We start from the raw sequence: 25,809 nt of genomic DNA, 5'->3' as shown, positions 1-25,809 counted from the left end.
ACTACATGGCCCGGCGGAGGGATCCTAGTAGCGTCCAACCGGTGCCACGCCTGATAGGCGCCCGCCGGTGCCCGCCCCCGGCGCGGCGGTTCCGGCAACGCGGCGTTCCGCCGGCTGCTGTGACCTGGCCGCGGGGTCCTCGGCTCTCTGAGGGTCGCACGGCGCTGGCGCCACAGCGGAGGAGAGTCGGACCGAAGTCCAGGCTGGGCCTGGGACCGGAGCCGCAGCTCCCTGGTAAGCGGCCGTTCCGAGCGGGCCCGCTGTTCCCGCGGCGGCGCTCAGTGGCCCGTGAGGGGAGGCGGCCCCCAGCCCCCGGGGCGGGGCGGTTCTCTTCGGCAGGTGCGCGAGCTCGTAACGTGCGCGGTGGGTCCGAGATAGTACTACACCCTGCGTTTTGGCCTTGCAGGGTACGCGAGATTCTGGCGAGCCGGGGTGGCACGAGGGCTCCCGTTAAGCTGCCGGCGGAGACGGCCGGGGCAAGCGAGCCCTGTCGCAGGCACGGATGAGCTCCCTCGGGAGGTCGGGAGTCACGCGCTGGGCTGGATCCATGGCGAACAGGTGAGACGCTTCAGGTAACGAAAAGCCGGCCCCTGAGCTCTGCGGGCGAGCCGTGCCCTCCCGGTGCCTGCCGTGCCCTCCCGGTGCCTGCCGTGGCCCCCGTGCCCGCGCTCGCGCAGCCCAGCGTTGCCCTCCGCCATCTTGCCCGTCTGTCTGTCCGCTGCCCTTTGTCTGTCTGCGGCTCCCGGCGCCTGCGGCGGGACCGGGTAAGCCGGGCCGGGCTGGGGTTGCCGCCCGCGAGGAGTGAAACGGGCCCCGCGGCGGGACTTCCGCTGCCAGTGCCGTTCGGTTTGTCAGGGCTGCCCGGTCGGGACGTCGGGGGCCTGGGCAGGGTTCCCGCGTCCGTTCTGATGCTAGAGGAGCCGCATCCCTTTGTCTGTATGTCTGGCCGCTTGCGGGCCTGGTCCTTCCTGCCGTCTCCCGTGCGCTGGGACTGCCGGATGGATTCCCCTGTATGGGGAGGTGTCCGAGATCTTCGTGTCCGTCTGTCTGAGAAGGCTGATGCGATCCCTGTGTCTGTCTGGCAGTGCGAAGCTGACAGGATCCTTTTGTCCGTCTGCCTTGTGTCCATGTTTCTCTGTCAGCAAGAGGCTGATGAAATTCGTGTGTTTGTCCCTCTGAGGAGGCTGACGGGATCTCTGTGTCCATGTGTCTTGTGGGAAATGGGTTCAGCTCCTCCTTTTGTCTGTCTGTCTGAGAGGTCTGTTGGAAATGCCCCCTTCCTCTGTCAGTTCAACGACAAGGATGAATACTAGACTGCAGGAATAGGCAGGAGAGAGAAGGTGTTTGGACTGAGGTTGCAGCAATTTTTGAACGGGACACTCATTTTTTGAGGGGGTCAGGATTGTTTAAATGTTTACCTGAGAACTGGGTAGGACTGCCCATGTAGAATGCTTTGTGACATGCTTGTGGATTGTGTTGGATGCTGGCCTGGAATCCAGCTGTGGTGATGCAGAATGAGCCGCATAGGCAGAAGGGTGGGGAATGACCCTGGGACAGCCAGCAGAGCTTGACCAGGGACTTGGAGGGTTTCAGTGAAGTGTGTGACAGACTCTTCTCTTCTCAGATGAGCCCTCTGCAGAGGGGAGGAACACTCTCTGCCCCCAGGTCAGGGAAACATGTCCCGTCGGAAACAGACCACTCCTAACAAAGTTCACTGTGAGTATGATATTATGCAGCATTGTGGGACCCTTGCTCTGGCTGGGTTCTGGAGTGAGGTGGGGAGGAGTGGAATGACTGGAGTGATGGGAAGAGACAGCTTGTGGGGAATGGTGGTTACTCATCTTTTATCTTAGGGTATAAAAGAAGAGAAACTGAGCTCTGTGCATCAGGGAAGCTGGCTGTGTCCTGGCATAGTAGGACAGGGGTAGGCTTGAACAGCTAATGCTGTGAGTGTAGGTTTGTATATGCAGGGCCTGTAGCTGGCCTTTGCATTCACACTGTCAAAAGTACAAGTTAGAACACTAGAAAATGTGGCTTGAGGCTCTGGCCTCTTGCTAGCAAAGGAAGTTCTAGGCAAGGTGGTTGGAGCATGCTGGCTAAAAGCCAGCAAGTCCTGGGTTTTGATCTTCATCCTACCACAGACTCAACTGGCTGGCCTTGGGCATGTTACTTAAGCTCACTGTACCTCAGTTTCTACCAGATGATGAAATAAAGACATTTGCTCTTTCCTGTCAAGGAATGGGTGGTGGCCAAGTAAATTACAGGACAAATAACTGCTGTCTGCCAGATCATTCTTGAGCTGAGGTGGGTAAGATGGATCTCTGTTTCTCCATCATTGCCAAGGCCTAAGCATTTGTTTGACAGTGAAAGGGTTGAAGATGCTGTGCATCAGCACTTCTCATGGGCAGCCTACAGCCAGGCACCAGTGGAGCTGGGCGGCAGAGGTGGGGGTTTGGCTGCAGAGGGGAAACTGCACATGTACAGCTTTTGTTTGGCAGCAGAGGGAATTTGAGGGGCCTGAAGTTATGCCCTTGTTCATACTCAGGTTTGTGGCTGGAAACATGCTTGGAATTTGGGCTGGAATTAGGAAAACAAGTTTCGATTTCTGTAGATCTGTGAGAGCAAGGCTGCTGAGAGGGCCCTGTGTGTTTTTGGCTGCAGTAGCTGTCAGGAGTGCAAGACAGAGCTGAGTGCTGCAGCCCTAACACTGCCTCATTGCTGGTGCTGCTGGCTTGCATGTCTGTGTGTATGTGTGCTGCCTCTGTGCACAGGTACGCAACAGGCATCTGTGCATGCTGCTCTCAGTGCAAGGGGAAACTGGGCTGGAGCTGACACCTTGCACACTCGGTGAGTGCACTGGGAAGAGCTGTCTCTGCCTGGGACTCGCAGCCCCACTGGCTGGGCAGCTTGGCAGAGCCAGCCAAGCTGTCCTTGCTGGCCAGAGTGAGGTTCTCAAGGAGTGGGGCTTGTGGCACCTGCATTGCCTTGTGCTCTCTGATTCCTGCTTCTGGTTGTTGGGTTCCACTGTGGGCAGAGTATAGATTTAATTTGTCTGATAGCACATTAATGACTTTGGAGTTGTTCTTAGAGAAATTTGATATGTCTGGTATTTTATCCTGTGATGCCAGTAACATGCCTTGTGTCCACACACTTCTGCTTCTTAGAGTGCCCAGGTATTACTGCTGTTATTGAGCTCAGGTTTATGTCATGTATGCAATTAAGCTATCTTCCTTGGTCCAGAGTTGGGATTTCTTGAGTATGGAAACCAAGCACTACAACAGCTCTAATTGTGCAGATAGAGTTTCCATGGTCTTTAGCTGGGTACTTTTCTGCACTTCACTGCATAAGGGCTGTGTTCTTCAGAAGCTTGTACTATCATATACCAAACCCTACGTATCACAAAATTCAGTGGTGCACTGTTTTCACAGTGAATATTGCTTTTTTTATCTGCAATACAAATGATTGTATCTCCAGTCCTGGTTTTGGAGGAGGCTGTCTGACAAACACGCTGCCAGGGGGCAGGAGGTTATAGCATCAGGTATGCCACGGAGTGGAGTTCTGGGACCTGTTCATCTCCTTTACATGCAGTACGTTGCTACAGAGCAACTGTTCATCAGGAGCCATCGAGAGCAGCAAGTAGGACCACAAGAAAATAAGGGGACCAAGAGATACCAGAAACTTGTCAATGGTGATGTCTTCACCTTGGGATGGAAAATCTTATCTATCTTATGATGAACACCACGAAATCGTTGGGACTTCTCTGTCTACCTAGCCTGCTGTGTGTCTGGAGGGCCCAGAAATGCCGTGCAGTGCCCTGAAGAGGATAATCGGAGAAAACACCGGCTCCAAGAACGGGGTGAGCCAGCAGAATGAGGAGTCAGGCTGAGACATAGCAGACACGTTACTGGGACTTCTTCACAGGGCCTGCAGTGGTTGGGAGGAGAGGAATGAAAGGGACAGCAGGTATGCAGCTTTTTACGCAGTTGCCTGCAGCTGGGGTCTGATTTGGCAGGCTACGGGGCTGGGGGACTGCCTTTTGGATTTGCATAAATACGACTGTGCATATATGACTGGACAAATTTGATGGGAGGATGGTGCCTACTTCTTCCTTGCATGGCCACTCCATCTTCTCTTCCTTCTTGGACTGATTAGGGCGAGTGACAGCCGCTGATTTCCTCTCGTTGGCTTGCTTGGTGTCTCCTCTTTCCAGGATTACTTTGCAGGCTTGGCATGGCCCTCATTTCACCTTGCTCTCACAACACTATGGGTTTTCTGTCCTCACTTAGGACAGAATCACTTTGCTTGGCAAGCAGAGCAAACCAGCTAGGAGATTGTATGGTTACAAATCAAAACAGTTTTAAATAGAAGTTGATATGTAAGAAAAGTCAAAATAATACTGAAACAATGATAAAAATTATGGTAAAATTTATCACAAAAGTCTTTCTGTGCATGATGGCCAGTCCCACAATTTTAATTTAGTCATTGCCCCTGCAGCACATAAATGGCTCTTAAGAATATAATTTTATTTTGCCATGTGGTGCATGAAAAACATACCTTACAAAGTGCTAACAAACTGAGCAGTAATAGTGGAATATGCTTGTTGAAAAATAAAATGCGGTTAGATTGCTTGTGGGGAGATACCTTAATTTGGTCATTTGTTTCAATTTGGTCTTTTATTTTCTCCCAGAGTATGCAGTATAAAAGTATAAAAACTCTAAGCAATTCATCTGTTCTTGCATTCATCTGTTACTGTGCTGTCACCCCACCAGTCATGGACTACTTGCCGTCTTCGTGCTTGCCAAAATTTGTTGCAGGTATTAGCATGCACTTCTCTCTCCCTGCTGTCCACAAGCTGCTTTGCTTTCTATTGCCTGTGTCCTCTGCACCTGATGCTTAGATGATTTTAGAACTCTGGATAAGAGCTTTTGTTAGTCAGATTAATTCCTGCTTCTGAGCTCTATTTATCATGGCTCCAATATCCCATTAATCCTCTATTTCCTTCCCTCTCTCTCTAACACACACATGTTCTGTGCTCTTTGGTGTTCCTTGGATTCTCCTGTCTATAATAGTCCCATTTTGAAGGGAAAGTACCTTGCAAGAAATAGAACCCAGTATTCACAACTGAGCAGAAATGTTGCGTGCATCAAATCCCTTGGTTCTGAAGGGCTCCGTGGACTGCCATTGTTAACTGTTTCAATTGTGTTGTTTTTCATTTCAGTAACCACTACAGCAGTGTGGACAACCCAGAATAGCCATGGGGCAGGTGGAATAGATCCACAGTGGTGGAAAGACTTGCAAATTTCAGGTCCAGGAACACAGAGAAGACCTACATGAACAGGGACTTTAAATTTATGTACAAGGAGGGAATAAACTGACTCATCTGTGAGAGACCGTTCTGTTTAGGAAGGAAGGCAGGAGAATGATGTAGTCCCTTTGCATTTTGTTTTGTGGATTTTGGGGTGGGAGTTGTTTGTTTATGTGTTTATTTTCCAGAACACCTGAGAGTTATCCTGCATTTATACAGTTCAAGAAGGGAAGGGCTCAGGGCTGGTACCCTAGCAGTGATGCCTGCCCATGTTACACAGTACCACAGGGCTGTCCCCTATTTCCACCACTGCTGACTTGGCATCCCTCTCATTCCCAGCAGTATGGAGAGGAGAATGGAATACAAAGCAGAGGCATTTGTGTCATCTCTCTTGTCTTACATCTCTAGCTGTTTGTAAACAACTACAGTGACTTGTTTTGGTGTTGTGGTCAGTCTGCAGCCCTGTTTGTATTTAATAAAGAAACTTATGGAGAAGAGTCTGTGAATTCACTGTTGAGCATAACATCCTTTACTTATGGCAGTGATCCTAAAGCTGTTGCCTGTCCAACTCCTCTTCCAAGTGAATGGAAGCGTATCCAAAGTGGGGTGGAGGTGGGCGTGTGTCTGTTTATGAGCATGTGTGTGCAGAAACATCAGAAGTTTAACCCTGGACCTCTCCAACATTAAAGTTGTAAAGTTTAATCAAAGGAGGACTTAGTCTGTCAGTAGATGAACAGGATACTCTTTCCTAAGTTCTTTTGTACGCTATTACTATAATACATAAGAAATTTTGTACAAGGGGAAGACAGTATTTTTCCATGTTTGCCTTTCCCAGTCCCATGATGTTTTTAGATAGAGGCTGGGGAGGATGCACACAGGACGTGGCCTGCTAACAGCACGGGTTTGGTTAACAGCTTGCATTGCTGGCTGTAAGCTGGTTGTTGTCTGCACTGTGCCGAGTCAATACTCACTGGGCTCGGGGGGTGTTGCACAGAGGCTGGAGGCACACACAGTTGCTCAGTAACTGACCGATACCAGTGTTCCTTATGTGAGGAGTTCCTTCTTCTGTCACCTCAGATAAAGATCCCAGCTCTTAAATCCTGCAGACTGTCTGCGTGGTTTGTATAGCTGAGCAGGAGCCTGCCCTGCCTTAGGACTCCAGGCTGCTGCTCAGTGGGAGTGTAATCTGTCTGAAAGGGAATAGGGGGAAGAAAACAAACAAGTAATTGCTTCCATGAGCAGCCTGTGGCATTTGGGAATTCTGTTTTGGAACTCTGTCAAAGGCAGCAGCACATCTCCCATTGTGGTTTTATATCTGTTCTGTGTTCTGCAGGTTTCCTCATTTCATCATGCTTTCTCTTTCTCTTGCAATGCTTTTTTGGTCTATGGACTTTTATCCTGGTGGTTTGTGGGTTTCTGCTTCTTGGAGAGGCACGGGGTTTCTGTGGTGTCTGCTGCTTGTACAGTCTGTATCTCAGTCCCATCAGTGTGGGGCTATGGTCCCGATATAGAAACAGCACTCCAGGTCATGAAAACCATTCAGTGCTGGAATGGCTTCTGAAGGGCTATCACAGCAGTCATGATGGTCCCTGCTGCTTTCAGTGACAAATAGACTTGGCCCTCCTCAGCACCTCTCCTCAGGCACATGGATTGTGCTCTCAAATCTCTACAGCACTCTTTCTCACATTTCTGAAAGAGAATGATAAAAGCCTTCAAATTATTTCGGAAACCTACATGGGGACATGGGGAACTAAAATTCTTCTCCCACGGTCTCAGTGAAACTTCTGAAGGTCTTTGAAATCTTCCATAAATCACAGCTTTTTAAAGCCCTGCCAAAATTGCAAGGTGAGCCCCAAGGAAGGCAGTGTGAGTGGGAACATGGAGCAGCACTGGCTGGAACAGTTCAGCACGTGGGAATGTACCTGTCCTTGTAACAGGACTGCTGCTCTTTCTCGGGAGTTCAGTTTCCTGGTTATAGTGGTGCCAGCTGTGGCCCTGTACTAAAAGGTAACTTTGTCTTCTGAAAGCTATGTTTTGATTTTATGTGAAAAATGCACTGCGTTTTCCTTGGCATTTTCACATTTGTGCTTTGAATGGTTCTTGAGCACTTTCAAATCAGTTGATAAATGCAACCCAAAAGCCAGCCTGCTGGGAACTTCAGCACCTTTCCCAAGCCTCCCAGCTCATCCACTGGAAAAGGTAAATCACGACTACACCTGGAACAATGTAATTTGTTTGCTTTAATATGAAAATTAACGGTTGCCTTTTACTATTATTCTCTGGAACCAAAACTTCTTTGAGCAGGGATTGCTGTAAGAACTTTTCATTCAGAGTACAAATAAATACTTTATTTCAAGGTATTTGCCACGTCCTATTGAGCTGAGGTACTAGTGGTCACTGTTTTCAACTAAACAAATTGTTTTGTCCTAAGCATGCATCTCAGCCCTCTGGGGTCATTCCCTTGAGCACATGAAGAACCAATGAGATTTATTTTAGTGAGAGCCATTCCTGGGCAAGGCAGGGTAGCTTTCTATTCATCATATACACAGGAGAACACCAGTTTCAAGCATAGACACCTTCTGTAAGGGCAACTTGTCCTCATCCCTCCTGAGACAGAAGAAAGTGACACTGTGAAGGGCAGGTGAGGTACCAGCACTTAGGGAGGTGCTGTTTTTGTGCAAAATGCCTGCTATAGCTAGGAATAAGAGTTAATAATTTATAAGAGCTGTACAGTATTATCCCTGATCTGGGATACTGTCCCAGTCCCCAGGGGCTGCCCCCCATCCTGAGCTGTGCTCTAGGATATTGGTGGATAGCTTGGCAGCAGCAAGAGCCACCTGGCTATTTATGGCAGATAGATGGGGTCAGAGGCATTTTGTGGCTGGAGTGGCATACACATAGTATGCGGAGGGCAGCTCACACATTGCCACTAGTGAGACTCTTCTACATCCAGGCACTGGACTCACATCAGCAGGTGCCAGAGGCTGGTGTGGCAGGGTAGGCAAGCAGAGAAGTGACCTAAGTGCTTTCCAAGAGGTGACTCCAGAGGTTCTGCACGGTGCAGGTGAGCAACCCCATGCCTGTTGTATTTTTGGCAAGCCTTGGTGGTGGGAAGCAGTGGAACAGCACCAGTCTGACTCTTTGTCTTTGTGGCTGCTAGGGGAGCAAGTCTTTGCAGGGCTGGAGGAGCAAGCCCGCCAAGCCATGATGAAAAATAACTTTCGTGGAACTCTTGGGGACCAGAGGCCAACAATTCGTCCACTCCAAGACCCTGACTCCAGCAGCAGTGAGTTCTTCCCCTTCCAGTAACACTGAGGTGGGAGACTGGAAAGGGGTGAGGCTGAGGGCTGCACGGTGTGTCCGAGTCCTCTGAGGCCCATCTTACCCAGCTCCTCCGCTGGGTTAGCGCTTTGCTCCAGTGCAGCACTTTGTCCTAAGGACCAGACCAGCACAGCACAGCCCGGGCAATGCCATGGGACCCAGTGCCATTTCACCAGAGCAGGGTGGGCACAGCAGCAGCTCTGCCTGAAGATCTGGCAGTCGTTGAGCAAGGCAGTGTAAAATGCCATGCCCAGGACTCAAGTGCCCTAGACTGAGTTTAAATGGAAGCTGTAGTTGGAGGGAGTGGGCAGAGGCCCCTTGTAATGCTTGTCAGGACAGTTAAAGCCTATGAGTGCCATCAGTGTCCTGACACGTGGTAAAACTGTTCTGCACGTTTCAGGTGGCAGCGATGATGAGGAAACCACTCAGGATGAAGTTTCTTCCCATACGTCAGAGGAAGATGGCTCAATGGTGAAAGTGAAGAAGGAATTAGAAAACGCAGAACGACCTGTGGCTGGAACCCCATTGATAAGAGAAAATGAGGCAAGTGTGTACTGGCTCTGCACTCACTATAGCCTCCAGGGAGAGAGAAGGGTACTGGGTACTGTCTGAACACTTCCTCTCCCCATCATGTTTCTTTATGTTTCTCTCCCTCCCACCTCCTCCAAACAATGTCTCCTGGCAGGAGGAAGGGGTATGGAGAGCCTTGTGGCTGCCTGGAACAGGAGACAGCAGGCACAAACTGGTCAGATGTTCGCAGAGTGCAAACCCTTCCCTTGGTTCCGGTACCATTTTCTGATTGGCTTCCCCTTGCCACAGAAAAGGCCCTGCCTTTTAGAATCACTGCGCTAGCAAGAACCTGGGTGCAAGTGAGGCTGTGAGGCCTCTGCCCCCTCTCTGTGAGCTGCACGGGTTTTGCTCAGAGGCTACATGAAGGACTCTGCTTTGAGATGCCTAGCGCCCGCGGCAGCCTGGCGGGCCTGGGAGGAGCCGAGGAAGGGCGGGGTGCCTGCGGGGTCGGTGTGCCTTTCAGCCAACGGCTCTTCCTGCCCGTAGGTGCCTGAGAGTGTGAACGCTGAGCCCATGCTGGGACTGTCACAGTGCCCCCTCTGCCAGCTCGAGTGTGGAAGCAGAGATCAACTCATTGCACACGTCTACCAGGTAGGGATGGTTCCAGCTGTGGAGTGTCTCTGGCCTGAAGCCTCAAAATCCAGAAACAACTCAAAGCACAGGGTAACTTTGTTCTGGTCTTTGCAACCACAGAACTGAGTTTCTAGCTAGGATGTGACTGAAGTTTACAGCTGTAAACTGTGTCCAGAGGGTGTCTTGGGGAAAGAATTAGCAAGGCCCTGGTCTACAGATCTGGAAAACATAACTCTATGCCAAGGCAGTCTCTGCAAGTATTTCAGGCTAAAACCAGGCAGTTCCTTCAAACTAAACATGGAAGCAATTTTTATATTATTCAGTGAGATAAAAAAACCTTCCTCCTGATCATTTATGTTGTACTTCATTACAGTTCCTGTAATTATCCATGACAGTAGCTGTACTTCCTCAAAATTATTCCAGTTTTGCAAGAAATCTGTGGTGAAATCTTAGGTTTTGTTGTCAGTGCTTTCTTCATAGCACATCAAAGTCTGTAGCAGAAGGAATGAAACAGAACTTACTTGTACCATTTGTCTCCCTGTAAGTGCTTCTTTACCAGCATCCAGCCTTGCTTTTATTGAGTCGTGCTTTGTCCTGCACCAGCAGTCCCTCAAATGCATTCCTGAAAACAAGGGTCAGGTCTTACAGTCCAAGTAGTTTGGTCTTAATTTTTTCTCCTGCACTGGAGTTGAGCTATAAAGGGCTTTTCTCCTTGTTTTACCTGTGACACAATGAATTACTTGTCTTGAGCTTCGTCTAAAAGCTGGCAGACAGAGGTTTAGTGGTAAAGGGTTCCCATTCCAAGAGGCTGAACAGAATGGTTTGAGCATGCCTTGGACTGGGCAGGGAGCTGGGAAATGTGTAACTAGCACCTGAGTGGTTGTTTTGCAGCACACTGGAGCGGTGGTGAGTGCCAAGAGCTACCTGTGTCCTGTGTGTGGCAGAGCCCTCAGCTCCCCAGGATCCCTTGGGAGACATCTCCTGATCCACTCAGAGGACCAGCTGTCCAACTGTGCAGTTTGTGGAGCACGCTTCACCAGCCACGCCACCTTCAACAGGTCAGGGTCACCCTGGCCAATGAGTGGGCTAGGTAGCACATTAAAGATTAGGTGGGTTGCCTTGAACGACTCAGAAGTTGTGGCTCTGGACCCACTGAGGCCTGTAGGACAGTGCTAAACACCCCCAGTGAGTGAGATTCTCTTGATCCCTTCCTGTCTGCAGCTCTGCATCCCCTGCCAAGAGGTCTGCAGGCTGTGTGGGTAAAAGGGTCTTTCTTAGTGCTGTGCAGAGCTAGAGAAAGCGCTGTGGGCTCCAGTCACTGGAGAACAATCCACCCCTTCCCTTGCCCAGCAATCCATTGGAGCAAGGCTGCACTATCCAGATGGGTTCATCATTTCCAGAGCAGGACTACGGGCAGAGACCAAAATGTTCTTTCTTTGTGTCCGGCCTAGTGGGAGATTATCCACTGACCAGTGGAGTGGGGCTAGAAAGAAATTCAGAGATGATGGGGAGGAGAAGCTTGCTGGTTTATTCCCACTCTTGCACTCTTCCATACCAGATACTGCTCTGGGCTAATCCAGTTCCTTGCCCTGGGCAGGACCATGCTTTATTTTAGATACTCAGACATATCTGTGGGCCAGTGATTGAGCAGAGGGCTCTGCCATGGGCTGTAGCGGGAGCAGCGTTCATGGCAGCCCGCGGGGACTCTGCCCACAGCACCAAGCCTCTGACTCCGTTCCTCCCGCTTTGCAGTGAGAAGCTGCCAGAGGTGCTCAGTGCGAATCGGCTGCCGGCACCGCAGAGCCAGGGCCCCTCCAGCGCTCAGGGGAAGGATGTCGCCTTCTGCACCCCCGTGTATCCCGCGGGCATCCTGCTGGTGTGCAACAACTGCGCCGCGTACCGCAAGCTGCTCGAGGCACAGAGCCCCGGCATGCGCAAGTGGGCCCTGCGGCGCCAGAACGAGCCCCTGGAGGTGCGGCTGCAGCGCCTGGAGCGGGAGCGCACGGCCAAGAAGAGCCGGCGGGACAATGAGACGCCCGAGGAGCGCGAGGTGAGGCGCATGCGGGACCGGGAGGCCAAGCGGCTGCAGCGCATGCAGGAGACGGACGAGCAGCGGGCGCGGCGGCTGCAGAGGGACCGGGAGGCCATGCGGCTGAAACGCGCCAACGAGACCCCCGAGAAGCGACAGGCCCGGCTCATCCGCGAGCGCGAGGCCAAGAGGCTCAAGCGGCGCCTGGAGAAAATGGATATGATGCTCCGGGCACAGTTCGGCCAGGACCCCTCTGCCATGGCCGCTCTGGCAGCTGAGATGAACTTCTTTCAGCTGCCAGTGAGCAATGTGGAGCTGGAGAGCCAGCTGCTGGGCAAAGTGACCTTTGAGGAGCAGAGCAACAGTGCGTTGCACTAAAGCACAGCCAAGAACTGCACTGCCTTTGCTGCAGCTGCCACGTGTGCAGCAGCAACAGCAGCAACGTCTGCGCCCAGGAGGCTGCTGTGGGTCCCTGCCTGACCCTCCCTGACAGGTGGTTCCGGTTTTCCTCTGAACCCAGGAGGAGAACAGAGCTGAGAGATGCCTGCCAAAGCAGCTCTGGTGGGAGCAGATTCTGAGGATACAGTCTGCTCTGGGGGCCAAGTCACAGCCTGTGACAGAATGAAAATAAATTAATGTATTAATTAACATTAATTAATGTTCACATGTATTAGTCCCCTTCTTTACCCTTTGTGCTTTGTCATGGTTTTGGGCCCTTGCCCCATAAATGGGTCTGGGCTACTGCAATTCTGCAGTATTCCCCCTCAATAAAAAAGGGTCTTGTTTACTGCAGCATGAATTACGGAGCTGAAGACAGATAATCCACAAACTCTTCCAGGACTAAATCCTTTGCAATTTGTGCCTGTAAGAAGGAAAGAAAGAAGGATGTCCTTCTGGAAATGCCTGTGACACCCTTTTTAAAATATCGTTATGACATATTTACATATTTTGCAGTGTTATCCATGGAAAAACTAAGGAACCTGAGGTCCTGTTTTAAGACAAAAACAGTGAAATAAAGTTTTCACTCGTAAAAACAGTGAAAGAAAGGCTGGCCAAGGTAAACAAATAGCAAACAAGTTTGCTGCTTTACTCACAAGTTATTTTCACTTAAACAGCATTTCAGGCTTGCAAGTGAAAGAGTTGATTGAATGGTAAATAATAGCGCAGGTCAGTTTCTAGGGCTGTATGGGTGTGCTGCTTTTCCCTTTATTCAGCACTGGTCAGGCCACATCTGGAGACCTGTGTCCAGTGCTGGAGTCCCCAGTGCAAGAGCAACACAAACATACTGGAGGCAAAATGTCATTGTAGCCTGTGCCTACAGGAAAAGGTTCCTGTTACTAACAGAAACCACTATAAAACTGTGCAACTATGGAAATGGTATCTAGGCATCTTTAAATTGCAAAAGGCAAAGCAGTGGCACACGACTCACGGCAGAGCAAAGAACTGGTACGCTCTCCATTATTTGGCTTCTTTAAGAATGAGCACCTGAAAGTCCATGGTGTTAGCTTTGTGGTTTTGAGACGCCAGCCCACCAAAAGCCAGTGTGCCACATTTCTGTGTTTGTAGCCTGAAAACCCCTATTACCTCCACAGCATTTGCAGTTAGGGTCTAGAGTCATACAGTGGATCAAACACCTTGGGAAGTACTGTCTTCTCACTGATGGCTGTTTCTCTTTAAGTCAGAAATGGTGACTGCAAGACTGCTACTTGAGATCAGAAGAGTAAAGTTAAAACAAGAAGCAAAATCTTTTTATCAGACTGCTTAAAACCCTCATTTCCTCATCATTTTTCAGTTTGAAAAACATTTGATTGCAGTCCCTTAAAGCCCTAGTTAAAATAGTTACCTTCAAAATGCATAATGTTGCATTTTTCTGGCAATAATGAACCACTCTCACAGTCAGCCCTGGGGATGCTGCTAGGAAACAGCATTGAACCTTTTCAGTGCAAGTTTTCTCCTCCTGCCACTGCAACATCTAGTTTCCTCCCTGTACAGAAGCTGTTTTAACATGATGTTCATTCATCATGTAGAACTGACACCCAGGAGCCATCCCTGCTTCTCTCTCTTTGGGAAAAGGCACTGTAAAGGAGCTGTTGAGTTCCATGTTCCTTTGTTCATATCCTCCTTTGTTCTCTGATCTCTCACTTTTATCCTTACTTGTGTTCGTTTCAATACTCAAACCCCGAGTTTGCTTCTGGCAGTATCTGCTTTTGCTCTGCCTCATGTTTTACGTGCCCAGCAGAGATGAACCTGCAGTTGGAACCTTCCCTGCAGCGTCACTGACACCTTATCTTTATTCCAGGGGGTTCAGGAGAGACCACAGAACACAGAAGTATCTGAAGACCCGGAATTATGACTTGTAATCCATGTGTCACTCTGTATCTTGCCCTTGACATGACTCTCCAGATCACTGTGTAAATCCAGAGAAGCCACACTGGCTAATGACCACTGATACTGTAGACAAGCAAAAAGTCTCAAACACCAAAGGAAAAGCTATTGGTTTATATATAGATATATATATATATGTATATAGATATATACTGTGTTTACAGAGTCAACAAGTTAAATGCAATATTCATAAAAGCATTAACAATAAAAATACAATCTGTTTGTAGGCAAGTACAGACTTAAAATGGTAAAACAGGAAAAAGGATCTCACCAAAGTACAAATATACAGTACAAATTGATTTATTTAAAACAGTTACAAAAAAAGCACAACAAAATAGAGATTATCCTTAGAATTATTAATGCTTTGTTAAAGATCAGGTAGGAGGAAAGGGGCAGGGACAAAGTTGGAGGGGAGCACCTGACTAGTTCTAAGGCTTTAGATACACTGCATCGGTTACATGTTAATACAGCCATATACTGGGGGTTATAGTGAGGGGTCAGCACTTATCTACAAACATCTCTCTGCCTCAGGGCAGCCCAGCCAGCTCCCCCATGTCCCTCTCTCGCTCTGAGCACACCCTCCCGGGCGCTAAGGTGCCATGAAAGCCGAAAACAACTCGAGTGTGCCAGGGGCGTGTTGGCAGGGTGGGCGGCAGCAGCCCAGACCGACGGGGCAATTCTGTCCTTGACAGACAGCGTGAAGGCCGTGGAAGGGCCTGGACCATCAGCATTTAAACTGTATGTGGAACACCCTGGGCCAAACTGTACAGAATGAGTATTTGTAGCCATCTTAGCAGCTGCTGACAAGTGTCAGGCTCTAGCATGGCTCCAAAGACAGGGAGCAGTTGTGAGTGACGCTGGGGAAGGCACGCGTGCTGCTGCGGACAGGAACTAGCATTTGGGCTACTCCAGCTGCTGTAGTTTCTTTTACAATATTTTCTGAGTAACAAGGATTGTTAGTTCTCTATGGGACAAAGTGACTTGAAGTGTGGGGTGGGGACAGGGACACAATGTGAAAAGTGCAATATAAAAGCTGCTCAGCAGCTGGAAGGGGAAGGCAGAGGGCCCTCTGCAGCTTCCATCTCTTCCAGACAGAGCTTCCTCTGCATAGTCTGGGAGTGATGAGCTCTCATTGCTGTGAATGCACAGCCCAGAGATAGGCTTGGCTCTGTGTGCAGCTAACCCAAGGCATGTTCCATGGGATGGGACAGATGGCTACAGACACCCATTATTGCATCCCACGGACTCCTGCTCCACAGTGTGAGCTGGATAAGATCAGGGCCTCCTCCAGGCAGGACAGACCGCGGCTCTCCTACCCTAGACAATAGCAGCAGGAACATGGTATATTTCTCTGAGAAGTCTGTCACATCTCTGCCAGCAGAAAAGCCCAGGTAACCAGCCCACTCTGCAATGTCTTCCTGGCTTTATCTCCTTCTTTCCCTGTAAACCCAAGAAATAAAAGCCTCCTCCATGGGCTCATTCACAGCCTTTCTCACTGCAGCAGAGCGTGTCTCACACGCTCCCTGTCCCGGGAGAGCCTCAGTGCTCAGCACAACCCCACTATGGTGCTGAGCCATACAGCCCCGTCCAGTGAGGACACGTTCCTGTGACACCAGTACTGCTGAGCTGGGCTGAAGAGTTGCCAGTGGCCCCCTCCTGCCCACCCTTTGGGGCAAACAGCCAGATACATGGATTCTTCATCTCAGTCCCCCGTCATGAGCTGTGCCTCAAACCACTGCTTCCAGGGAAGAGCTGGCAGGTGAAACACACAGCAGTGGGACTGACAGAGTCTGGATAACAGCACCGAGGGCCAGTTCGGCACGGCCTGTCCCACAGAGCTTGGGACCGCACCCAACAGAGGAGCAGCAAGCCAAAGGTCAGGTCAGCAGCCAGGTAAACAACAGGGCAAGCACCTTCACAGCCCTTCACCTGCCTACAGTACAAAGCTATTTAAGTCACAGCATCTTGCCTCATTTGTCAGTGCTGTCCATTCAGACCACTGCAGTGTGGCTGAGATCGAGGAGTTACAGTAACACACATGGTGTTAAGGCAAGCTCTCCAAACCCTCACTCTAAGACAGACTTTGGGGCTCAGAGGCACTCAAGGGGCTCTGCAGCATCAGTTGCTGAGACACTGCCCCTATGGTGTAACCAGCCCTTCTACATTCACATGCCATACGAGATCCCTTCCTCAAGTGCCTGTCGCAGCCCAGAACTCCTCTGCATGCACCGTGCATAGAACAGGCATGAGAATCCTCTGCCTCCTGCCTTTGGCCACAGACACCTCAGATATCCTGAGCATTAAGTACTAATTACCAACACTAATAGAGAGTTTTACGTAGGAGAGTCCAGTCAGCAGGAGCTGTGACACCCCCGGGTGACAGAGGGGCCCAGGTGGACACTTCACTGACAAAGGGATTGTGAAAACAGCATCTGTTCCCACAGCTGCTGCACCTGAGAAGGCAGAATCTTCACACAACAGTGTCACTGCCACTTCACACATCCCAAATGCAGCTGATGAAACCAGAAGTAGTGTGTCATTTGGGAGCAGCTACACGTGGTACAGGCAGCATCCTCATTCTGAGAACCCTGTGAGGCACAAACACTGAGGGCATGTTTAGCACACATCTCACCAAAGGCCTGTCCTGGTGCAGGCATTTTAAAGGCAACAGAAATGGCCAGCAATGCGCTAGGAAAACAGGACTGAGGCCGGGATGGAAGGGACATTCTAGAGACTAACTTGCCTAATACACAGGCAGAGCATGCATCCATTGCAGTCAGCAGAAGCCAACCAGTTACAGGACACACTCCTGGGGAGTGCAGAACAGCCCTGAGACAGCACCACTGCAAGGAGAGGCGCTGACACACACCATTCTGTGACACAGAGGAGTGGCACCCCAAGAGTCAGGCACACTTGACAAATTTCAGGCAGATGAGAGCAGGGAGACAGAAACAGCATGCTGAACATCAGGACTCTGCACACTAAGAAAGGCCCCCTCCAAAGGCTGGTCCTAGCACAGAGATGGGCACCTGAACACAAAGAATACCCAATCCAGGTTAAGTCAGTGAAAACCGCTTTGTCACCAGAACACTGATGTTCTGTGATGAACAGTGATGTGTATTTTTTGTCCTAGCTGAGCAATGGTGTCATAGCACACCATCAGAGAGAGCAGATTAGTGTAACTACAGGAGACTTCACTCAATAGTGTTACCGCCACAATCAGCTGCTCATACACAATTGTATTAAATCTCACCATGAAAAAGACTACTCTTGATTTGACCACATTGTTCTACAGAGGAACTCTGAAATGAAGCATCAGAAAAACTAACACAAAATGACCCCAAAATGCCCTGTGACACTATGGTACTTTTAGAGCCCCTGCATTAATCATGGAATTGTACTTAGCACAAACTTTGTACCTTGCCTGCACGTCTTGTCTAGAGCTTATTCAGGAAACTGCCTGCAGGGAAGAATTAGCCATCTGGAATATTTTTCTGACTTAATTACAAGATAGTATTGGTCTTCTCAAAGAAGAATGCTGAATGTATTTTGCTCCAGATTAAAAAAACAAAAAAAAACCCAAACAAAAACCCCAATAAAATATCCAAAACCAAAATTCAACCAAACAAAAAAATCCAACCCCATTCATCCCCAGGTTAAGCCTCTGCAAAAGCTATAAGCCCAGGAGGGTTTTTTGAAAGTTATTAACATGGGAAGAAAGATTTGATTTAGTGGCAAAACAGCTAAGTAGACTTTATAGCAGGAAATAACATCTCCCATCCCAACTTGTGTCCCATCTCAAGTGCTCAAGTTCCCTATTCACCTGCACCCAAGCCCATCCTTTTGGTCCTTCCTCTTGAATTTCTGTGATTCATTCAAATCTGTACATTCTTTGCAAGAAGAAAGAGCAGTTGGATTCAGTGGAAGAGACATTAATCAGAACCACCAGAGAAGCACCTCCATCCTGCCCTTGAGAGCTCCATTGGTGAACGGTCCTTTTAAAGTGCATGTGTGAAGAAAGGGGATACTGGGAGTAGAGCCCCCAAACTCCAGTGGGGACCCATCTCTCCCCATCATGAGAAAGGAGAAATAAAATCTTCAGCAATTTTATCTGCTACCTTAAGCCAAGTCTGCCCCTCCTCATCTCCCTCCCTGCCCCGAATGCTCATCCCCTGCCCCGCAGGGAGTCAGTTATCCCAGGAGGGGGCAGAAAGCCCCAGCCTCCAGCAGCCTCTGGAATGCTCTCATCACACACTCATGACCACATCCCTGCTCCCCACCCCAGCCAGCCTGTCGCTGCTCCCTGAGGCACTGGAGGCCTCCTGACTCTCCCAGAACAACCGGTCAGCCATGGAACTGGAGCGGAGCCATTCCTGCAAGGCAGAGAGCAGCCTTTGTTGGTGAGCCTAGACAGAGTCTGTGCAATTCCTCCACCTGATGGTGAGGGTCACCTGCTGCGGCTGCCTTAGCTCACACCTCTAAGGGATCATTTCCCTGCATTCGAACGCCCTTCAATAGACAGCTTGACCTCCTGGGGAATGAAAGAGGGACGGAGCAGAGGAGGCCGAGGCTCCTCTGCCTGCACGCTGTATCTTTGGAAGCCTGGGGCCAAACTGTACAGACTGCCAGCCTCGGGCTGAGAAGATTCTGCACGGGAGCTCTGGGCCGTGCTGGCTCTATCTGTGTGGCTCTTCCTTTCAGCAGCTCTGTCAGATGGCTCTCGGGGCCCCTGAGCTGTTCGTTCCGATCTCTCCCTAGCAGATACCAGCTGATCCCCGAGGGGAGAGTTGGCCTGAGAAGCCGAGTTGCCATTCACGCTCTGTAAACTGATTGATATGCAGACGTCCCCCACCTGCAGCCTGTGACAGGGCAAAGCAAAGAGCTGAGCAGTCCTCGCGGGGCTGCAGGAGGACCAGCCCTGGCCATACACAAAGAAGGGATGCTCCGGGGGCACATCGATGCTCACTTTACTTTGTTGCTCCCCAACCACAAAATGCAGTGTGACGAGCCCAGGCCACTGGCTTTCCTGAATATCCACCACAGTGCTGGAGTCGATCTTCAGGCCTCCGCTCACCTCGGCACTGCGAACAAAGTCTTGAGTCTGCAGCTCCTCCACCCGCTTCAGCTCGCCCGTCGCCAGCTGGATGATGGCTCCCTTCATGAAGTGAGAGGGCAGCTGCGAGGAGCTGGGTGGCTGACACTGCGCCAGCTCCTTTTCAAGCACATTTCCTCGAGCCTGGGCATCTGGGCTCTCCCTCAGCAGGGCTTCTGACGTGGAAGACCTGACGGGCTCAGATCCAATGGGAACAAGTACTGGCTTGCCATTGGCTACCACCATTCCTTTGGCTAACTGTCTCTGTCTAACAGTCTCTTCGGGGGACATTCCACACGGGCTCCGGGACTGGCTGTTCCCAGCTGCAGCCCTGTCCGTGGCGTTCCTCAGCACGTCTCCTTGCCCATCAGGGGTATTATGGCAAAGGTTCAAAGGGCTTGGGTCGTCTTTCCTCGGGGCTGCCAGAACATGATAATCCTGAGATGCCAACACCCCCACCACGCTCTGAACCTCCAGATCAGCGTCTGGGGTGCTCCTGTGAGTAGGCACAGAGATCTCTCTTCCCAGCATCTGGTAACCTGGAAGGAACTGTCCATCACCCATACATGCTGCTGCAGCCGCTGGGGGCAGACAGTCCTCAGCTGCACTGCTGGCAGAGTCCACAGCCTCGCTGGGCCTCCTGGCCACACTTTGCTCCAGGGGCCTCTGCCCACCATTGGTTGCAGCCCCCTCTGAGCTCAGCTGGCTGTCTTGCTGAGGAGACTCTGGGTTCCCACCTGCCACAGGTGCCTCATAGGCTGAATAGCCGGCTGGGAGGCGGGACATCTGATAATAAACAGGAATTCTCCCCGGTGCCATGTCCACTGGTTGGGGTGCAGCGTGGTGCTGCATCTGCCCAGGAGAGGCTGCGGAGGCGGATTTGTTGAAGCTGTGGGTGGGAGAGGTAGTCTGGGGGGAAGGAGCAGCTTCTTCCGTGAACAGGGAGGCATATGGCACAAAGTGGGGGACATGGGGGGCAGTGAGGTTGGTGGAAGGAGACAGAAGAGGACTAGGCATGAAGGCAGGAGGGACGGCATAGGGCACTGTGTAGTGGGAACCGATGAGCTGCAGGGAAGCCGAAGGGATCTGTGCATAGTGGATGGAGGGGAAGGGCACCGCCGGGTGCTGGATGATGGGCGAGGTCACGTTGAAGGCGGGGGGCAGGGGGCTCACGTTCACCACAGGGTGGAGGCCCGTGGGAGAGAAGGTGGCAGGCGGTGCTGCCACTTTGTAGAGCATTCCGTACTGGTCCACCGTCAGCCCCGCCGCCGCCTCGGGGGCCTCGCCAGGACCGTAGCGCGGCGTGGCGGGAGCCGGCCGAGCCGTGCGGGCCCACTCGGGGCCCTCGCCCGAGCTCTGGGCTCCCCCGGCCCGTCCCGCCTCGGTGCCAGCGTTGGCGGCGGCAAGTTCCCGCTTCTTGGGCGGGAGACACTCCTGGCTCCGCTCGTGGCCCGCTCTCATGGCGCCCCGCGGTGTCCCGGCAGCCCCGGCCGCGACGCTCGTTCATGGGGGCACCCACTGGGGCTGCCACGCGCGGGCTCCTGGATCCGCGCCGCCGGCCGCCGCCTCACCTGCGCCAGGAACAGAGGGAGCCGTGAGTCCTCGCCTCGGGAACGGGGGGGCGGCCCAAGCCCCGGCTCCGGGAACGGGCACGGCGACGGCCCCTGGCCCAGGGTCGGAACGCGGGGACGGAAGACGCCCGAGCCTGGTCGCCGCCCCCAACCCCGGCCCCGAAGCCCCGGCCGCGCTGCCGCGCGCCCCGCCCCGTCGCGTCCCGCGGGCCCGCCCGGTGCTCGCCCGGTGCCCGCGGCTCACCCGCCATGGCCCGGACCGGCCCCGCGGGCCCGCCCGGCGCCCGGACCGGCTCCTCCCCACCCGCGGCGCACGCCGATGACGCGGCGCATGGCAATGACGCGCGCGCCGAGCGCCGGAACCGCTCAGGGGTCGTGACTCCGCCGCACCCGGATGGCGTCACGGGGCATCCGCAGCGCCGTTGCCGTGGCAACCAGCTGCGTCCGCGCGGGGCTCGGAGCGGCCCGGCCTGCGGGACGGGCCCGGGGCCCCGCCACCAGCGCGGGTCACCTGGCGGCAGCGCCGCGCGGCTTTTGTTGGTCCCGCGCCCCAGACGGGCTCTCTGTCGGCGGTTGGCCGGCAGCGCGGGCACAGCGGCAGAGTGGCCCGGCTCTGCGGGAGCCTTCGATCTGAAGTGCCCGTGCCTGTCTCGCACTCTCGCAGTGTCCGGCCGGCCCCGTGCTGCTGACCGGGCTCCTCGTCATTCAGTGATCGTTAATGTGACATAAGGTTCTGGAAGCGGGAACTGAACAGCTGCCTGGGGCGGGGGTGGCTCTGTACTCTCTTCCAGAGACGCCTCGTTTACTGCGGCACGTTGCGTTCCCGCCGGTGGACGTTTAAACCGTGAGAGATTCGGCGGGCTCGGAGCGGCTTGGCCCCTCCGGCCTCAGAACCCCTCGATCCCGGAACCGCGGACACGGGCGACGGGTCCCGCCCGGCCCCGCCGCGGGGTGCGCGCGCGCTGACGGGACCGCCCCGCGCGTGACGTCATCAGGGACTGCCACGGTGCAGACGCACCTTTTAGTGTAAGAACAACCTCACGGGTGCTTCCGCCAAGAAAAGTAGTGCAAGCGGCATTTTCCGTCCCGCCACCGGCGGTGCTGAACCACGCTCTCGCCATCCCCGCCCCGTTCCCGCCGAACCCGGCGCGGCCGCGCTCCCGCCCGCGGTCGGGAGAGCCTGCGGGGTGGCGGGGGGCGAGCCGGCGCGCGGATCCCTCCGCCTGCAGTATCGGTGCCGCGGCCGCGCCGCCGCCATTTTGAATGCCCGGCTCTGTCCGCCGCTGCTGCTGCAGGGACCGGCCTGGTGAGTGGGACCGGTTCGGGCCTCCGCCGCCCAGGCCGGGCCTCCCCTGACTCCAGCTCCCGCCACCTGGGCCCCCGCGAGTCTTGGGGCCGAATTCCGCGGCTAGGCCTCGGCCGCTCTGTCCGCGAGGCCGCCCCCTGCCCTCTCGCCGCCTCTGCCCGGCCCGCTTCGAACTCTGCCCTGAGCCCCGCGGCCTCCAGCTCGGGCGTCGGGAGCGGTCCGTGCCTGCCCTGGCCGTTCTTTGCCGGGCACACGGCGGTGCGGGTTCTGCCTCGGCCGGCGTTCCCGGCGCTCCGGGGCAGCGGGAGCGGAGCGTGTACCTCGGGAGCTGGTTCGTGCTGTGGCCCGGGGCCGTCTGGGGAGAAGCCGGGACTTGTGCCCGTCCTTCTTTCTCTCGGTACCTTATTGCCTAGGCTGCACAAGCGCTCCGAGGGTTACAGCGCCTGCATTACTTACCGTTCACGGGTTTTAATGGCAGAGGTGTTCGCTCTGGCTAAAGGTATTTGCAGTGAGCTGCCGTCTGACAGCCGGTCTGTAATAGTGCCTTCCAGTCCCTTCTTCAAGGCTGGTTGAGTTCTCGCACGAGCTATAAGATAAATTGTAATTTATTTTATAGTAGACGTTGTTTTTAAAGTTAACAGATGGAACAGGTGTGTGTTTTATTGTGTTGAAAGTGATGTGTTAAAGTGTTGAGTGACAAATTTCAGTTTCTGATGCTTGAAGTATTAATGGGACAGCACAGAATCCCAGTGGAACATCTTTGGAAGGATAGGAGTGTCACATGTGTGGCCAAAAGGTGTTTGGTCCATAGTGGCTTAAACAGTAAAATATATGTGTGTTTTCTCCTATAAATGCAGGGGAATCCTTTAGGGATGCTCCTAGCAGCCTACATTTAAAATGGCAGAGAAATTTGTGCTGTTTTGTTTCTCCTATTTTTTTTTTGTGTGCGATTCACTTCTGTGTGGAAGAGCACAACAGCTTTTTGTACCCGTTTCCCTGCTACTGCTCCTCCAAACTACACTTGATATTTTTTCCTTTGTTTGTTTGCATATCATGTTCTGTTGCCAAATTCTTTCTTCTGTTTACTCGTGTGCTCTCTGGTGTTTGGCACAGGATTTGAAAATTGTCGAGAGCTGAATGAAGGCAGGAGATATTGAGGGTTTTTATCTGAGGAGGCTGGTGTGAACCCTTCCATTCTTCTGTGCTGGGAGAAGGAGAGGAGAGGTATTTAGATTCCTATTTCTTGAGAAGGGAAAAGTAAGTCTTGGATAATTGTTTTGTGAAGGGATCCAGCTTTTGTGTTTCCATTGTGTAAGATAACTTTCAGATTTCCTCCTTTTATGATATAAAGCATTTTCTTCTTTTTTGCTGTTTTTCTTTCCTGTTCCTGTAAGTGCTGGTCTGTTTTCCTGAAGGTGGCATGGTAGAGATGGAAAGGTCCTGTAGTACCTTGGTGGTGCCCTGTGAGAGATGAAGGGATAACAGGAATGTTCTTGGTGTGCAGGGAGATGAGTGAGTGTGTCAGGCCGTGGTGTGAGAAGGGTGGGCAGTGGCACAGAGCCCACCCTGCTGAGTGCAGCTCAGGTGTGGAACACCAGCTCTCCAAGCGTGCAGGCTCACACACACCTTCGCTGCTGCTAAAAGTGACAGCACTCAGTAAAGCTGCTGGTGCCTCTCCAGCGTGAATATTTGTATTTGTGAGCTGGCCCCATATAACTGCAGGGGATGGGTTGTTTGAGCTTATCCCATTTTTTAATGAGAGAGCAAGTCCTTCTGAATGCAGGTGGTGCTCATTTGTCCTAGATGATACTCAGCTGTTCTTTAGGGAAAGGGTCTGTTCTGCCATGGGAGGAGCATTACTTCACTGGAGGAGAGTTTCGGACTTAATAAGTAAATACAGGATGAGGCTGTAACTCAAAAGACAGAGCTACAGTAATGTGAGTACAAGTGAATCTGCTGATATCACAGGTATTAGTGCAGCCTATATCTGCTATTTGGCAGAAATGCTACAAGTGAAATCAAAGATTAGAATTTCCTAGGGCATTGTTGAAGTTACGTGGCCTGTTGTACAGTTCATGTTAATTAATGTAAAAATGTGTCATCTTGTCTTCCTCTGGCATTAGCTAGGATATAGAGGGGTGTGGGTTTTTTTTTTTGTGAAAAACTAGTGGCTTTTTTATTATTATTTAAAGCTTAGCTCTGCAGGAAAGTGAGTGAACAGGAAGTAAAATAGCCAGAGTACCTATAGGTCAGTGGTGATTGAAGTATTGAAACACAAGCCAGAAAAATCTGGAATTCTGCTTGTATCTATCATGGTGATCAGCTATATAGCTGTGCTAATTCTTCTTCCTATATTTTTTAGCTTCTAAAAAAATAGGGAGATATTTCTTTTCTTTTTGGCAGTTGTCGAGGTTAATGTTTGTGCTGATTAGGAGCTCAGTATGTCTTTGGAAGGCAGTTCAGGAGTTGCTGTGTTTGGTGTATATGCACAGCTGTGCAGGAATGGGATACCTCATCCAAAGTGCTGACTTGTGCTCTGGGACCTTGCCTCAGTCAGCAGGGAGTGGGAGGGAGTCTGCAGTTGTTTGCACAGATCCCACCCAATCCCACTGCCCATGTCCTCAGTCTCTGTCCTGCCTCTCCTCTTCCTCTCTGCTCTTGAGCAGCCCCGAGCCTTGCTTCTTGAGTACTGTTGTGCTGCATTTCTTGTTGGTGGGTTTGGTTTTTTCCAATGTAACTGGAAGTGGGGCCATCTCTTCTTCCAAGACCATTTTTTAGCTCTTGTTTTGGGATACTTTTTTCTTATTTGACCTCCCCTGCTGTCCTCCAGCTGTCTCTGCATAAAGCAAAGTGTAACTCTGATGCCTTTTCTTAGGACAGTGCATTTTGAAGCCCCCTGCTGACTTAATTGCTCTCTGATTTTCTGATGTTGCTTTCTAGTTCTCTATTGCATTCAACAGCTTTTTCCTCACCTGAGATTGCTGCACTTACCATGTTCCATGGTTGGTTGCTCTTTCTCTCAGCTCATTTGTGTTGCCTTTTCCCTTCTCGATGATGATGATGATGGTGCTCCTTGCTTTGGTGTTTATTGTATAAATAGTTACAATAATTTAATATTTACTGTTATCTGTATAAATATTGATAATACTAGACCATATACTAATATCTCTGCATTTGTTGACACCCTCATCTCTACTTGGAGAGTATGTTTTTGGTTTTATTGCTAAAATATTTTTAAGTGTCTGATAGAAGTGGGAAGCCTGCTGATAGCAATGTGGAGTGGAAGCCATCAGTGTTGTGTGTCAGCGCTGCAATTAACTCCTTTCATGGAGTCTGGACAGATCCTCTGCTCTTGTGTGTACTAGGCTGGATTGAGTTGCACCTAAGCAAGTAGTGGAGTTCTGCTGTTGATTTCAGTTGGGAGTTTGATCTGGCTTCAGTTGTGTAACTTCCCAAAAGCTGGTGTTGCTTGAGGAGTGTGATTGCTTATGTATGTGTTGGGGTGGAGCAACTGGAGTTGTGTGTTTTAGATGTGTTTGAAACCTATGCTGCTTCAGGCTTGGGGTGTTTTCTAGACAGAAACAAGTTCAGGAATGCTGTTTACATGAAAAGCTGTAACTTGGTGTGAAATCACCACAACTGAAAATTCAGATCATT

General features: G+C 51.6%; 3 protein-coding genes across 13 annotated transcripts in view; 2 read left to right on the top strand and 1 right to left on the bottom strand.

The window, feature by feature from the left end:
* Positions 1 to 67: 67 nt before the first annotated feature.
* ZNF821 (zinc finger protein 821) lies at positions 68 to 17,775 on the top strand. 10 transcript variants are annotated; one of them, XM_074550628.1, is made up of 10 exons: positions 69 to 234; positions 407 to 558; positions 1,625 to 1,716; positions 2,237 to 2,304; positions 3,475 to 3,963; positions 8,466 to 8,591; positions 9,027 to 9,169; positions 9,683 to 9,787; positions 10,661 to 10,827; positions 11,522 to 17,775. In XM_074550628.1, the coding sequence occupies exons 5-10, from the start codon at positions 3,948 to 3,950 to the stop codon at positions 12,174 to 12,176; spliced, it is 1,212 nt and encodes a 403-aa protein (XP_074406729.1). In that variant the 5' UTR covers positions 69 to 234; positions 407 to 558; positions 1,625 to 1,716; positions 2,237 to 2,304; positions 3,475 to 3,947; the 3' UTR covers positions 12,177 to 17,775. The 10 variants fall into 10 exon arrangements, with proteins under 10 accessions (XP_005494355.1, XP_074406729.1, XP_074406731.1 ...); XM_005494298.4 differs by lacking the exons at positions 2,237 to 2,304; positions 3,475 to 3,963 and adding an exon at positions 8,259 to 8,369 and having other exon boundaries at positions 68 to 234; XM_074550630.1 differs by lacking the exon at positions 2,237 to 2,304 and having other exon boundaries at positions 3,773 to 3,963.
* ATXN1L (ataxin 1 like) lies at positions 14,460 to 21,288 on the bottom strand. Its single transcript, XM_026797588.2, has 2 exons — positions 21,091 to 21,288; positions 14,460 to 20,846 (listed from the first exon to the last, which is right to left on the bottom strand). Exon 2 carries the CDS (start codon positions 20,734 to 20,736, stop codon positions 18,670 to 18,672), a length of 2,067 nt encoding a protein of 688 aa, XP_026653389.2. The 5' UTR covers positions 20,737 to 20,846; positions 21,091 to 21,288; the 3' UTR covers positions 14,460 to 18,669.
* Positions 21,289 to 21,888: 600 nt separating this feature from the next.
* Positions 21,889 to 25,809, top strand: part of AP1G1 (adaptor related protein complex 1 subunit gamma 1) — a 37,258-nt gene continuing 33,337 nt past the window's right edge. Inside the window, exons 1-2 of one of the 2 annotated variants that reach the window (XM_074550622.1) lie at positions 21,889 to 22,152; positions 23,266 to 23,376. The gene's annotated coding sequence lies outside the window, so the exon portion shown is untranslated. The remainder of the gene's footprint in view (positions 22,153 to 23,265; positions 23,377 to 25,809) is intronic. The other variant, XM_074550623.1, reaches the window with a different exon arrangement.

This window comes from Zonotrichia albicollis, chromosome 13, assembly GCF_047830755.1.
Source record: "Zonotrichia albicollis isolate bZonAlb1 chromosome 13, bZonAlb1.hap1, whole genome shotgun sequence".
Lineage (NCBI taxonomy): Eukaryota > Metazoa > Chordata > Aves > Passeriformes > Passerellidae > Zonotrichia > Zonotrichia albicollis.
This window is presented reverse-complemented; position numbering and strand designations above follow the sequence as displayed.

What these genes read in the sequence shown, in the direction of transcription:
- ATXN1L (XM_026797588.2), bottom strand. Translation starts at nt 20,736, where the DNA reads ATGAGAGCGGGCCACGAGCGGAGCCAGGAGTGTCTCCCGCCCAAGAAG.
- ZNF821 (XM_005494298.4), top strand. Translation starts at nt 1,677, where the DNA reads ATGTCCCGTCGGAAACAGACCACTCCTAACAAAGTTCACT. An exon ending in AGACCCTGACTCCAGCAGCA is followed by an intron (nt 8,592 to 9,026) that starts GTGAGTTCTTCC and finishes TGCACGTTTCAG; the next exon opens with GTGGCAGCGATGATGAGGAA. An exon ending in CATTGATAAGAGAAAATGAG is followed by an intron (nt 9,170 to 9,682) that starts GCAAGTGTGTAC and finishes TCCTGCCCGTAG; the next exon opens with GTGCCTGAGAGTGTGAACGC.